Source organism: Gobio gobio (assembly GCF_949357685.1).
Source record: "Gobio gobio genome assembly, chromosome: 5".
In the NCBI taxonomy this organism is placed as follows: domain Eukaryota; kingdom Metazoa; phylum Chordata; class Actinopteri; order Cypriniformes; family Gobionidae; genus Gobio; species Gobio gobio.
In genome coordinates this window covers 17395682-17409651 of record NC_137101.1, presented here as the reverse complement: position 1 = coordinate 17409651, position 13970 = coordinate 17395682, and the positions used below count along the sequence as shown (strand labels likewise).

At 36.2% G+C, this 13970-nt stretch overlaps 1 protein-coding gene across 1 annotated transcript in view; it reads right to left on the bottom strand.

Moving 5' to 3' along the window:
* col7a1l (collagen type VII alpha 1-like) overlaps window positions 1–13970 on the bottom strand; it is a gene marked incomplete at its 3' end in the record, with an annotated part of 75007 nt that overhangs the window by 4413 nt on the left and 56624 nt on the right. The window contains exons 75-103 of the mRNA XM_079816479.1: window positions 13849–13911; window positions 13630–13674; window positions 13463–13516; window positions 12226–12279; window positions 12097–12150; window positions 10327–10410; window positions 10161–10214; window positions 10028–10066; window positions 8844–9356; window positions 8529–8564; window positions 8062–8088; window positions 7916–7975; window positions 7657–7782; window positions 7461–7532; window positions 7320–7355; window positions 7157–7216; window positions 6938–6982; window positions 6118–6153; window positions 3961–3996; window positions 3829–3885; window positions 3352–3423; window positions 2978–3049; window positions 2819–2854; window positions 2658–2738; window positions 2373–2426; window positions 2239–2292; window positions 2096–2158; window positions 1959–2021; window positions 780–896 (exon numbers count right to left, since the gene is read on the bottom strand). Coding sequence (XP_079672605.1) covers window positions 780–896; window positions 1959–2021; window positions 2096–2158; window positions 2239–2292; window positions 2373–2426; window positions 2658–2738; window positions 2819–2854; window positions 2978–3049; window positions 3352–3423; window positions 3829–3885; window positions 3961–3996; window positions 6118–6153; window positions 6938–6982; window positions 7157–7216; window positions 7320–7355; window positions 7461–7532; window positions 7657–7782; window positions 7916–7975; window positions 8062–8088; window positions 8529–8564; window positions 8844–9356; window positions 10028–10066; window positions 10161–10214; window positions 10327–10410; window positions 12097–12150; window positions 12226–12279; window positions 13463–13516; window positions 13630–13674; window positions 13849–13911 — 2163 coding nt within the window. The remainder of the gene's footprint in view (window positions 1–779; window positions 897–1958; window positions 2022–2095; window positions 2159–2238; window positions 2293–2372; window positions 2427–2657; window positions 2739–2818; window positions 2855–2977; window positions 3050–3351; window positions 3424–3828; window positions 3886–3960; window positions 3997–6117; window positions 6154–6937; window positions 6983–7156; window positions 7217–7319; window positions 7356–7460; window positions 7533–7656; window positions 7783–7915; window positions 7976–8061; window positions 8089–8528; window positions 8565–8843; window positions 9357–10027; window positions 10067–10160; window positions 10215–10326; window positions 10411–12096; window positions 12151–12225; window positions 12280–13462; window positions 13517–13629; window positions 13675–13848; window positions 13912–13970) is intronic.

The following is a 13970-nucleotide window of genomic DNA, read 5'->3' as shown; positions in this document are numbered from 1 at the left end:
ATGCTTTATTGGGACTTTCCTTAGACATAAGGATTTTTATACTGTACAAACTGCATATTCTATTCCCTAACCGTAATACTACCTAATCTGCATTATATGTGATTTATAAGCAGTTTTCCTCGTCCCAAGAGGACCCAACAAGAACAAGGATTTCGGATATTGCCATCTTTGTGGGGACATTTTGTCCCCATAACATAGGGTTTATTAAGACACCCCTCCCCCAACACACAAACAGAAACACACACACACTTCATTAACATAATTAGCGCATAATTACTGTTAGGACACTTGTCAAATATAAAACTATTGAGAAACCTTTTTTCATCTCACAGAAACTGCCTCATGTTTTAAGCTGATTATGTGCTGGAGTACAGTTCACCTTTACTAAAGAGACTCTGTCCATGAGAGCAGTTTGCCGAACCCTCTCCATTCCTATCAACATCAAGAGATGCTTAATTGTGGCTAAAGGCGGCCTTAGTGCAGTGTTTGGTTTGATAGCTCAAATCTTCATCCCAGCAGAAATAGCTCCTCCCCCCCATGTCTCTATCTCTCTATCTCTCTCTCATCCTCTTCTTCTAGTGAGTTAATTAGGGACTTGTCCTCCTCCACGGTTCCTCCACATGAGTGAGGTATGAAGATGACCATAATTACACTGGTTTGACTATATATCCATCTGTCTGTAAGGTCTGATGAATCACACACACATAGGAATAATTCATTCAGCTCTATTATTGTTTTTATATGGAAACCTCATAAGTATAAGTGGGTCAGACTCATACCTTCGGTCCCACTTCACCTTTGGGTCCAACCGGACCAGGTCGACCCAGAGCCCCATTAGTTCCTGGTGTACCAGGAGATCCCTTAAAACCTGAGAAACCAGTGAAACCAGTCGCACCCTGCAGGAGAATGAGTTAAATAAATAACAAAATTGAAAATTATAAGGACAGAGAAAAAGATTGCACATATTCAAATTAGACACAATAATGTGATTTGACTATGGTGTCAATCATGGTTTTCTTATGTCTTGTAATTGATTGTGACATGATTACATATTTTAGTACTATTTATAGACATATTTTTTTTAATATAAGCTTTTATTATAATCTTTCAGATTTTGTGCTTTTTCCTTTTTTATATTAATCTTGATGTTTAATTTATTTGTATTAGTTTATTAGTTCTAGTTTATTGAGTATTTTTTGTGCTTCAACACTGTCTATAAAAACGGATAATGTCAATGACAGAAAATTACCAGGACATTATCCAATAATTTACAGACATTTCCGTTAACCCTAAAACAGAATGAACGCAATGAAGTTCAAAAATTTAAAATACAGGTAAAATACCCGTAAAAAATACATATGGAAAATTCTTTCAAATTAATACAGTACATTGTGCCCTATTTTTATGGATTTTTTGGGGTGAACTTTCAGTTAGCTGCCAAGGCAGTATATCTAATTTTCATTTAATTTAAGTTTTCCATTTAATATTTCTCTTTTTCAGCTTTATTTCACTGTTTAATTAATTATTAATTTACTTTTATTTAATGATACTATCCCTCCATGATAAGTTTGAATATGGAAAGCCATAAATATAATTTGATTACTAAAGCAGAGGGCAAGTAATTTGTAATAACATACATTTCGTTCTCTCGCAAATTGATCGTATCACGTCAGAAGGCTTTGAATATTGCGCATGAGTCATATGGTCTAATTTTAAGATACTGATACTTTTATGGTGCTTTTAAGTCTGTTTCGCAGCTTGACAGCTCCTGATTGCAATATGCTTTCATTATATGAAAAAATTCAAAACATCTCTATTAGTGTCCCAGTCAAACAGTTTTAGAAAGATGTGACAGAATTTTTTTTTTTTTTGGGGGGGGGGGGGGGGTATCTTTAATAACAGTATAAAATAATTATTATTAATGTAATAATGTAAAAAAAATTACAGTGTCAGTATACCTTCTCTCCTTTCTGTCCAGGAGCTCCATCAAGACCGTTCAATCCACTATCACCCTTTTCACCCTAAACATAAAAAGAAAACAATACTTAAATACTTAACTTTACATGCTGATTTTAATATCCGTTTGTCTACTCACCTTTCGTCCCGGGATACCATTTAGTCCTGGAATGCCAGGCCTGCCAGGGTCCCCAGAATCACCCTGTGTTTTACAGTCAAACGAAATGTTCTTAGTGGTTTATTTAATCCAGTTTTTCATTTAAGATGAAATGACAAAAACACCTGTTCTCCATCCAGTCCTGGGTTCCCTATTCGACCAGAGAAACCTCTGAAGCCCTGCAGGAGAACAATGCAATGGTTACAGACAGGTGAGAACACAAAAACTAAATCAATAAGTTCAGATCGACACTTCTTACCTTCTCTCCTTTAATTCCTGTATCTCCAGGTAAACCAGGCTCACCGGTCTCACCCTGAACACACAAACCAATGAGCTTGCAGTCTAATGCCCCTGAATAAAGTGTGTGACTTTTAAACAAAACAAAAAAACTGACAGGGCAGTCTACTTAATTATTTAATCATTCATCTAAATAATGGAGTTAGTAAGAAAGGTTAAGGAACAGTGTTCTCCCTCTCAGTTGCCTCTGTTGCTCAGAGGATTTTCCTCATTATTAATCTTTTATTCAGATGATTCATATTCTCACCTGATCCCCCTTTCTGCCCTGCAGGCCCATGTCTCCCTTTTCACCTATTTCACCATCCGCTCCATGTTCTCCATTTCGTCCCTGCAACAAATCTCAGCCAATCAGTATGATTTAACCATCTCAAACTTGATTTATGAAACAACCACAACCACTCATGTCACCTTTTCTCCATTGGCTCCTGGCTCCCCTGGATCTCCCTAAGGAAAGAAATTTTACTTTCCACAGTAAAAAACATTTAACAAAACTATATAACCCATACTAAAAATGCAGTTTTACATAGCAATATAGTGCAAAAACTTCATAGCAGTGCTAATTCTGACCTTTTGTCCTACTGGACCACGTGCGCCAAAAGTCCCCATGCCTCCTTTGGTACCAGCCTCACCCTTCAGTCCCTGAAATTTTAACGAAACAAGTGTTAGAAATTCACTTTACATGGTCTACATACATTAACCTCTACAGGTATCATACTTTACTGTTTAAAAGTTTACAATTTTTCTTAATGTTTTTAAAACTCACTTATGCTCACTGTGAAATATTATTACAATTTAAAATAACTGTTTTCTATTTTAATATGATGGCAAAGCTGAATTTTCAGCAGCCATTACTCCAGTCTTGAGTGTCACATGATCCTTCAGAAATCATGACCCAAAACATACAGTAATGTATATTTCACTCAGAACGGTGTGTAAAATACCTTTGCACCAGGTGGACCATCTTCACCCTTCTCTCCTTTATCTCCGTCAAATCCTGGAAGCCCACGTTCACCCTGCCATATAAAAATCAGACATACATTGACATACACATCGACCTGTATCTGTCATTTCTACTTAAAAAAATGTAACACTTTACATTAGTCTCATTTGTTAACATTTGTCAATGAACATTAACTAACAATGAGCAATATATTACAGATTTTATTAACTTTAGTTAATGTTAGTAAATAAAATGTTCATATATTGATTTTAAAAATATCTTAAATGTTGAGTTTGACATTAGCTAAGATAAATAATGCTGTATTGTTCATTGGTCGTTCACGTTAACTAATGTAGTTCACAAATGAAAACCTTATTGTAAAATACAAGTGTTGTGAGTTTTGCACAGTCAATTATGATTCAAGTATGTCCTTTGTGGGAAACATCAGTGAACGTATACATAAATACAGCAATCTTACTGGCTCTCCTTTTAGACCCTTATATCCTCTGGGTCCTGGCATGGACAGAGGACTACCCTACAAAAACAATATGATAGTTGGTAAATAAATCTAAATAAACACCATACAGGTATGCTTATATGCGGTCCTTACCTTGTCTCCTCTGTGACCAGGCACACCTTTGTCACCCTGTCAGTCAAAAAGTCTTTATTAATTTTGTCTGGGTTATATTCTAAACAATTCTAAAATAGGTTTCTAGGGGTTGTAAGTGGTGTTGTTTCAACACAAACACTATTGTAAATCTGAACCTGACATACAATGAAGAAAATAAAACCGCATGACTGACAACTGATGCAGATGGTGACGTTGGTGTGAGTGTGTATGTCTGTGAGAAGAAAGTGCTGTTCACAGCAGTTTCAAAAATTCAAAGATTGGCTTGAGCAGAGAGAGTTGAAGAGAAGGCACTGGCAAGTCAATACAATACAGAGAGAAGAGAGGCTCAGTGGTGCTGTCAAAGCTGCCTATATGTCTTTGAGTTACAGAGACTGACCCTGGCAGAGTTGGCTTGGCTATTAACATTTAAAGCCCGTCAATGCTTGGCCATAACCACCATAGACATTAAGGGTATTAATGCAATAGAATATTTTTGATGCTGCTCTGCTGCACTCCATTACACAGAAATCAGTTTGTTGTTAGGAGGATGACGAAACATTTTTAAGGCTGGTCTGCCTCAGCAGTCTAACAGCGCTCGTCAATGTCAAAATGACAGAGATGGCCATTCAAATCAAAGAATAGATGACGAGTACGAATTCCAATGCAACATTTTCGTTTTAACAGTGAAATAGTGAGTTTTAACACTGAATTTTTGACAACTTTTTTACGATAGAACGACAGTAATGACAGAAATATCCAACAACAGACAGTAATATCCAGAGATGCAAACTACTGTTTTTTTTTAAATACCATTTCGAATTAAACATTTTATAATTTACTGTACATAAATCATGTTATTCATAAATGAATGTGACAAAACAAGAAATGTTTTGCACCCCCCCCCCCCCCCCCCAAATAAAAAACTCACCCCCAATAGAACCTTTTCACAGACTGTGATGACGCGTTTTAACGGTTATCAATATCGTAAATCCTTTAAAAAAAAGCTTTTTGTATTTTCATTTTTTTTTAAATGTATGTACATTTATAACACAGTATTATATTACTTTTGCATCAAATTACAAAAAAACAAGTTACCGCTGCTGTGAGGGCGTTTCTACAGTCTATGGGAGTGATGGTAAAAATTTACATCTTTCTCTCTTTTCACTGCCGTTATCAATCTCACTCTATTTTTTCCCTCTTTTTGAAAGTTGTGAAATCACTATTGTGTAGTTTTTCTTTTGCTATTTAAGCAAATGGGGACGCAAAAAATATATTTAATGTATACTCTCATTCACAGCTATAAAAGTTAACCCAACTATGACGACTTCCGCTCTGAGAAACCCGGAAATGTGAAAAGGGCCTATATTGAAAACATGGGCTGAATCCGAAATCGCCCCTTAAACCCTCATTCACTATTCACTACGTTAGTCCACTACTAGTTCACTTGAAGGAGTGAATGAAAATGAGTGAGTGAAGTCGGGCAGCCGTTGAGTGTACATCGGCTGTTCACTCGTTATTGCGGTGCAATGAGGTATTGAATGAGTGCACTCAATAACGTCTACTATGGTTACGGACACCACTACAAATGGCTGTTCCCTCAAATAATGCCCTATTTGAGGGTATAGGGGGCGATTTCGGATTCAGCCATGGTATTCATAGTTTTCAATCACGTGACTGTCGCGGAGCCCTGGAGGGCAAAACAGCCATAGAACTGCAGTAGCTTGTTAATTTTTTTTTTTTTTAAACTATGTGAACAAGATGCAAGTTTTGGGCACTTGTGATCCATATACAGCTCCTGCTGCAGTATTTCAATCACTACGATTTTTAAACACTTAACATGAAAACACCTATAAGGTGAGTTGCACCAATAAGAATTAAATTAAGCAAAGTTTAACCCAAGGATTTGTTGATCTGGGCTGGGTTTTATTTTAAATGGTGTTGTCTAGCATCAATAAGGTGTATATTGAATTTGGTCTTTTAATATCACTGTCTTACTATATAAAAACTTACTACAAACCTGGTAAAAAATTACTGGCAGGCAATGGAGGAAAGCCTTGTTTTGCCCTCCAGGTGGGCGTTCCTATAATGGTGTGACGTCACGTGAAAACTATGAATTGGCCTTGGCCTTGCCAAGCTTGGTTAAAAATGGAAACTTACCTTTTCTCCTTTCACACCAGTCAGGCCTTTAGCACCCTTAATTAAAGAGAAAGGTCAGAAGAACTTAACACGTTGCACAGAATCACGACAGTTGTGGCACTTCGATCATTTCAAGTTGCCAGGTATTGTGTATCAAAAGTTGTATTTTTGGCCATTTTTGCCTGTATTCAGATAGTACAGTTGAAGAGAGGACAGGACTACAACAAAATATTAGTGACATGACATGATGCGAGAGTGTGATGTGGTTTAGCTTTGATAAACTTGACACTCGGGCTGTCGTTTTCATGCCCTACAACCATGTGAGGTTGATTGGAAGAGATTCTGTATAACCAAAATATGGTGCATATTATTCACAAAATCCAGTTCTCTAAATAATGTATGAGGACACAAACAACTTTAAAAGTAACTGGGTAACTTTTTCTCGTTTGGGTGTTGATCAGTTAACAAATCAATCGGTCACACCGATTAGGATATATAATTATATTACTAATGGATATTTGCTGTTTATTAGTATAAAGATGCCTTATTCTGCATGACCATATTCTACATCCCTTAATCCTACCCAATGCCTAAACTTAACAACTACCTTCCTAACTATTAATTAGGAAGGAAATTAGGAGTTTATTGAGGTAAAAGTCGTAGTTAATAGTAAATATTTGTTCCCCATACTAAAGTACAATCAGTATAAAGCAGAGGAAGTTCCTTGTGATAGGCTCCCTACTATCTCACTGGATGGATGAACGGGTCTGCCCATAAACTTGAAAAAGGTCTGCATTTATCTGCTCACAAAATATTGTCTACAGAATCACACACGACTTACCGTGAGACCCAGAGGTCCTCTAGAACCGATAGTGCCTTTGGCTCCCTTGTAATGATGAGAAGTTATTAATAAGCATTTAAAGCACACAGAGATAAATATAACTGTTTCAACACTATAATTTATAATTTTTTTACTTCAATAATGACAGTGAACTAATGTGCTATTACGGAATAAACATTATACCTACAATATCTGAAGGAATATTTATCATAATATTACCCGGCGACCTGGGAGCCCAGAAATTCCCCTGTCACCTGGTTCCCCTGGGATACTGTCTCCCTGGTGATAGCAGATGAATAAATGTTTATATTTATGTCTGTTTGTGGGGCATTTCAACCTAACCTGTTCATGTTGAGCATCAACATAACATGCAATGACTTACCTTTTCACCTTTAACCCCGGAGAGGCCAGGAGGACCCTGTAAAAAGAAGTTCTCAGTTCATTCTAGCCCTTCACTTTTCACTCTATAAATTCAAATCCAGAGTACATGTATTGAAATACAGAGTGAATGCAGCAGTGGTACCTGCTGTCCAGGGGGACCAATTGCACCTGGAGTGCCAGGTGAGCCATTCTTTCCTCGTCTCCCTCTATCACCCTGTAAAAGCATCCAAGTTCATTCATTAGTTCCTTTTTCGCATTCGAATAGCAAAATGTGATTCAATTAACATAGTCATAACTATAAGAAAATGATTTAACCTATAGAATAGATTGACTATTACCGTTCTACCTGGCTCTCCAGGGTCACCTGGTTGACCTCTTTGACCTGGTGACCCAGGGATGCCAAGGTTGCCACGGATACCCTGAATGCCCTGTGCTCCAGTTGGTCCTGGTTCGCCAGGCTCGCCCTAAGCACATACAACATCAGCAACTTTTATGAGCTAAGTTTGGGTTTATGTTCATATTCTCTTCTCTATGTAAACTATTCATCTGCCCAACTGGGAATGAAAGTTAATTTCACAGTATTGATAAAGGACATACCTTTTGTCCAGGTGGGCCGGCCTGACCAATTGGCCCACGGTGACCAGTTCCAGGTTCTCCCTAAAACAGAACATATAAGCAAATCATAAGAGGGTAAAGCATTCTGGGATAAACAGTTGTTGACACCAAGCTGGAAATGAATGTACCTTCTGGCCTTTTTCTCCAATCTCCCCCTGCGCAAATTCACAAATGATCAGCCACTCGCAACCACAATTTTTACAGGGCAAATAACAAAAAGAGCTCAGATGTTCTCCATCAGTACAATGTTAATAAAGACTAATTAAATCCTTTTCAGGCTCGCAGGAGTAAAAATAAAGCTCTGGGGGCATCAAAGCAAGCGGAAGGGGACTACTGAAATTCCACCCACCAGGTTTGATTGACAGCAATAATTTCCTAACATAGGCGGGGATGTCGTGTGTGTGGGTGGGGTGCGGACCAATCAAGAAGCAGGGATGATTATCTAACAGACTTTGGTTTGGGAACACACAGAGCTTATTCAGTAATAAGAGCTGACGAGAACATTACTCAAATAACATTATTTATCGGGATGGGACTATCATGCTTATTACTAAGAACAGAACGTCCTGACTTATCATGAAAAAGCTTGCCTGACCTTAGGGCCTGGTTGTCCGCTTTCACCTGGAGGTCCCTGTTCAAGCAAGGAAAAATGCACATACATTTATACATACATAATGACCGTGGGGTCCAAAAGAGATCATTACAGTAATTAAGTTAGGGTACAAAAGTCTGAAACTGCACTAAAAATTCGGGATTTTAAAATCCAAACTTAAATCTGGAAATAACCATGCAATAATATAATATAATGGCTCAAAGATAATAGATATTTTATTATTTATTAGATATATTGTGGATATGTGGAATATTTGTATTTTTGTTGAAAACTGTAGATTTTAAAGCACATTCTTACCTTCAGATAATCACAGTGGGAAATTTGGGGCCCCGTGTCTTCCTCTCCGTTTGTCTCTCCCATCCTCTCTCTCTCCATCTTTTCTCTTTGTCTCTCCCATTCCATTCTTTGTCTCTGTAACTGTCTCTCTCTCTCCTCCTTTTCCTCTTGCTCCATCTCTGTCTCCCTCTCTAGCTCTCTCTCCCTTTCAAGTTCCTCTGCCCTTTCTCGTTCCAGCTCAATCCTTTCTTTTTCCATCTCCTGTCTTTCCCTCTCCCTCTCTAGCTCAAATTCTTCCTCTGTTTCCTCGCTGCCTGTCTCCTTATCGCCATCACCTGAACTGTATTCTTTGGTCTCAGTCACACCATCCTCTTCCTCCATGTCCCACTGCGCCTCAGTTCCCGTTTCCTCTTCAATCATTCTTTCCTTGTTCTTAAGATAGACTTCGTCTTCTCTCTCTCCCTCTTCTTCCCTCGCTCTTTCCCTGTACATCTCTGTCACAGGCTCAGTGTCTTTGTTTTCTAGCTTCTTTTTCTATAAAAGTGACAGAAATATAAAGTGTGAGAACTTTTTATTGTGCGATTAGTTTCCTTTTTTCTTGCACTATAAAAATTATACTTTAAAGGGATAGTTCACCCAACTGGTTCCAATGAAAACCTTTGTTCTGCTGAGCACAAAGGAAGATATTTGGAAGAATGTTTGTAACCAAGCAGATCTCGGGCTTCATTGACTATCATAGTATTTTTCCTCCCTATATGGTAGTCAATGGGGTTCGAGATTTGTTTGGTTATCAACATTCTTCCAAAATATCTTCCTTTGTGTACAGCAGAACAAAGAAATGTATACTAATTTGGAATAACTTGAGGGTGAGTAAATTAAGACAGAATTTTCATTTGGGTGAACTATCCTTTATAAATATAACTATATTTACTTACTATTCCAGAGTTTTAACAACTTTCAGGAACATATGTAATGCATCTCAACACAGTTTTCAATGTCAAATATGCACATTAACTTCAAAATTTGTGAAAAAATGGCTTTTAGGTTCAGTCACATTCCTCTTCACAAATGGAACTACAATAATTGATGTCTTGTGATGCCAAGATGAGTTTGTTCTATTCAAATGATCGGTTATTTAACTGAACTTTTTTAAATTGATTCAATTGAAGAATCTTCTTAAAGTTTACTAGGAAAAACTCACTCACATTTAGTTTCTTTTTGCCTCCTGCACCTGAGGTGGAACGCTAAAAGAAGACGAGATAACACAATTTTACTTTCTTCCCTCCATTACATAATGCAATCACATCCGCAGCTCTCCATAATGATCTTATCCATCACCTTATATCCTTGTCTGTAACGGTTTTGTCCTCCTGGTGTTCCAGGCATGTAAGCCTACAGAAGACACACTTGATTTGTGCTTCATTCAACTACTGTGTACAAATGACTCTCCTAAGAAAACATTAGCCATAATGTCATCATAAATGTTATGGACAAGTTGTTTTACCAAGTTGTTGTACTCAGGCGAGGGGGCGCTCCTCTTCACTTTAGATCTTGCCCCTTCCATGCCACTTTTGTGGGACAAGTACCCCTGTTTATACCCAAACAGTCTTATAAACATCTTTCTCGCACTCATGTACATTTACTGCACTACTTCACTATATTTACTTACTAAATCAATTGTTTTAAATGCTACATGAATTTGGGCACCATAACATTATAAAGTACAGTAAACTCTCAGAAACAAATGTACAATTTAGGTACTAATATGTACCCTTTAGGTGTAAATAAGGAACAAACGTATAGCTTTCGAAAGGGTATCACCCCACTGACAACTTTTACAACTGTACATTTTTGTGAGTGTATAAAAAAATGGATATGCATTTTGAGATTACACACAGTGTTTCTAAATATTAACTTAGATGAAGGCAAAGGCAATCTAAAATTAAAAATAGGGGAAATGAGCATGCTCAATGACATATAGAATGAAAACTGATACCGAGAAAAGAAATAAAAACTCTAATATTGGCCAATATCGGATATGGTACCAATATAGTGGATATCCTTATTTAAAAATGTTATGAAGCAAACATTTTGCATGATTGTGAAAAGAACACACGCACGCACACACATACACAATAAAGACTCAGAAACGGCAAGACTGGTTTAGGAAGAACACATTTACTCACAGACATGCACAAACAGATTAAATATGCAAAGCAATATGTCTTTGAATTTCACCAGTGAAAACATGTAGCACATTATGTTACCGCAAATTAAAAAAAGTAAATATGCAGACAAACAAAATACAATACTTTTTCAGTCTTATCAATAAATAAGGAACTGATGAACAAATCGATGTTGCATGAGCTGTCAGGGCAAATGATTTGATACTCTAAGCAAGTTATTAAAACAACTTAGAACCATTCATAGGCGTTTTTGTGTTGTCATGTTCATATGATTTATGATTTAGCTTGTATTTGTTCAGTAAAGACAGCACATTACAAGGTCTTTATGTTTATACTGGGCTGGTCTCTCCTCAGAGAGTGCTGGTGGTTCTTCTCGATCTATCAAAGGCACTGCAGCGGACTGAACGCTAGTCGTGGTGGAGGCAGCATGGATGAATGACATCATCATTGTGCGACGGGAAAGGAGGCTCTCCCAAAGTAATGCCGGCCAGTCAGATCCTCCCCCTCTTTTACCCTTCACAGTTTCTACACGCTTGAATGTCTCTCTTACGAGTTTAGGGGAGCTCCTGTGTTAAGAAAATAAATATATTAAAGAAAACCTGTAGCTGATCTGTAAGAGCGACTATGAAGCGTGTTTAATGTTTCATTCTGCAAGTACACAAACCAGAGGAATCATGACTAAAGTTCAAGTGCAGTGCATGCTGGGATGTCAGTGTGTTACTTCATGATGATATATTTATTATTATGTTCTTGAAACTCACACTTTATACTTATACACTGAAGTTGGCTGTTTAAAATGCATATGAACATACGCAAAATATTGTTTGCACTGGTGAAATTCACTGATTTTGTCATGCAAAAAATAAAAAGGCATTTGACAAAATGCATGCTAATTAAATAACTCATGAGTTGCAATGAGCTAAAGTGTCCAACAGACATGCTGAAGCCAGAGTTCTAGTTAGTTCATGCTTCAAACAAAAGCCACATGCAAGACTTGCAGCATATCAATGCATGAGCTGTGGAATAAAACAGAGCAAAAAGGCAAAACAGAAGGGAGACAGAAAGCAAAATCACAGACAAATCTTTACCTCCTCTCCAGTTTGTGTTGTATTTAGCACTGATAATAATGTGGTTTCAGGCTTCTGTGAAACAAAAAATAAGTCAATGTGTATCATACGCATTAAGCTGCTGAAATCAACATAGCGTCGAACAAGTACCTGATCTGTTACTCTTGATGAAAGCAGGCGACTCGCTGGTGTTGTGTGAGCCGTCTGAAACAAATTGAGAGGACAGTTTTATGAGATATATGATGATGTATGTTTGTCATAATGGAAATTAAAAGTTGTCAAACAATAAACAAATGCATGATCTTAAAAAGAAAGTGTCTATTTAAAATATGCATTCACTACTGTTTGTACCAGTTTCGACAAATATTAAGCAGCACAACTGTTTTCAACATTGACAATAACAATGTTTCTTGAGCACCAAATCTGTAGCATACACTCAAAAAAAAAAAAAAAATTCAGGTCTCCAATTGAAAATGTTCTGCAATTCACAGAAATTCAATTTGGCCAACTAAAAAATTTAGATGTGATCAGCCACTAGAACATTTTCAATTGGAGACCTGAATTTTTTTTTTTTTTTTTTAGAGTATATTAGAATGATTTCTGAAAGATCATGTGACACTGAAGACTGGAGTAATGAAAAAAGAATTTTGAGCTTCATATATATATATATATATATATATATATATATATATATATATATATATATATATATTAGTGCTGTCAAATTGATCGTGATTAATCGCATCAAAAATAAAAGTTTGTGTTCACAAAATAAAAGTTTGTGTTCACATAATATGTACTGTGTATAATTATATATATATATATATATATATATATATATATATATTAGTGCTGTCAAATTGATCGTGATTAATCGCATCAAAAATAAAAGTTTGTGTTCACAAAATAAAAGTTTGTGTTCACATAATATGTACTGTGTATAATTTTATATATATATATATATATATATATATATATATATATATATACATATATATACACACACATTAATTTGTGTATATATTTAAATATTTGCATGTATAAACTGTACATATATTTACATAATTTATATTGTATATAAATATAACACATTTTTTCTTAAATATATAGTGCATGTGTGTGTGTATTTATATATACATAATAAGTATACACAGTGCACACACATATAGGCCTATTATGTAAACGCAAACTTTTATTTTGGATGTGATTAATCACGATTATATATATTTAAAATGTTTTTATAATATAAAATTATTTCCTATTGTAATAATATTACAATATAAAAATTTTCTATATTGTATTTGCATCAACTAATGCAGCCTTGGTGAGCATTAGAAACGTCTTTCAAAAACACAATAAATCTTTTGAACGGTGTGTATATTCTTACCAGTCTGATCTCCTCTGGAGACTGTATAATCGGAGAAGATATTTCTGTCTCACCCTGTATAAATTTTAACATTTTTGGAGCATTATAAAATGCCCTGTTCCGATGCAACCATTAACATTCTAAATTATTAATAGCATTAAAAAGAGAGGTTAAGCAGAGACTCTTACCTCATTTTCTTGTGTGTATAAAGCTGTTGTTGCTGAGAATTTTAGCTGAGGAAAAAACAGGTTCTTTAGCTTAATGCACTTCGTACAACCCTATAGTATTGAGGAAAAATTATTTATACTGTACCATGCATTAATCTAAATTGTGACTGTGTCTGCAAGTGCTTTCAGTTGTGTATTTATGTGTATATTGTGATTTGATTTTGTTGCAATAACGCTCACCTCCTCCCCTCCGTCCTCCTCCTCCTCTCGAGAGGGAAAAGGCTCTTTTGTGGGCAGCTCGTCCTGACATGATACAAACAAAACGTTTAAAAATCAATGTGAAAAGTTCATGAAAAATGCTT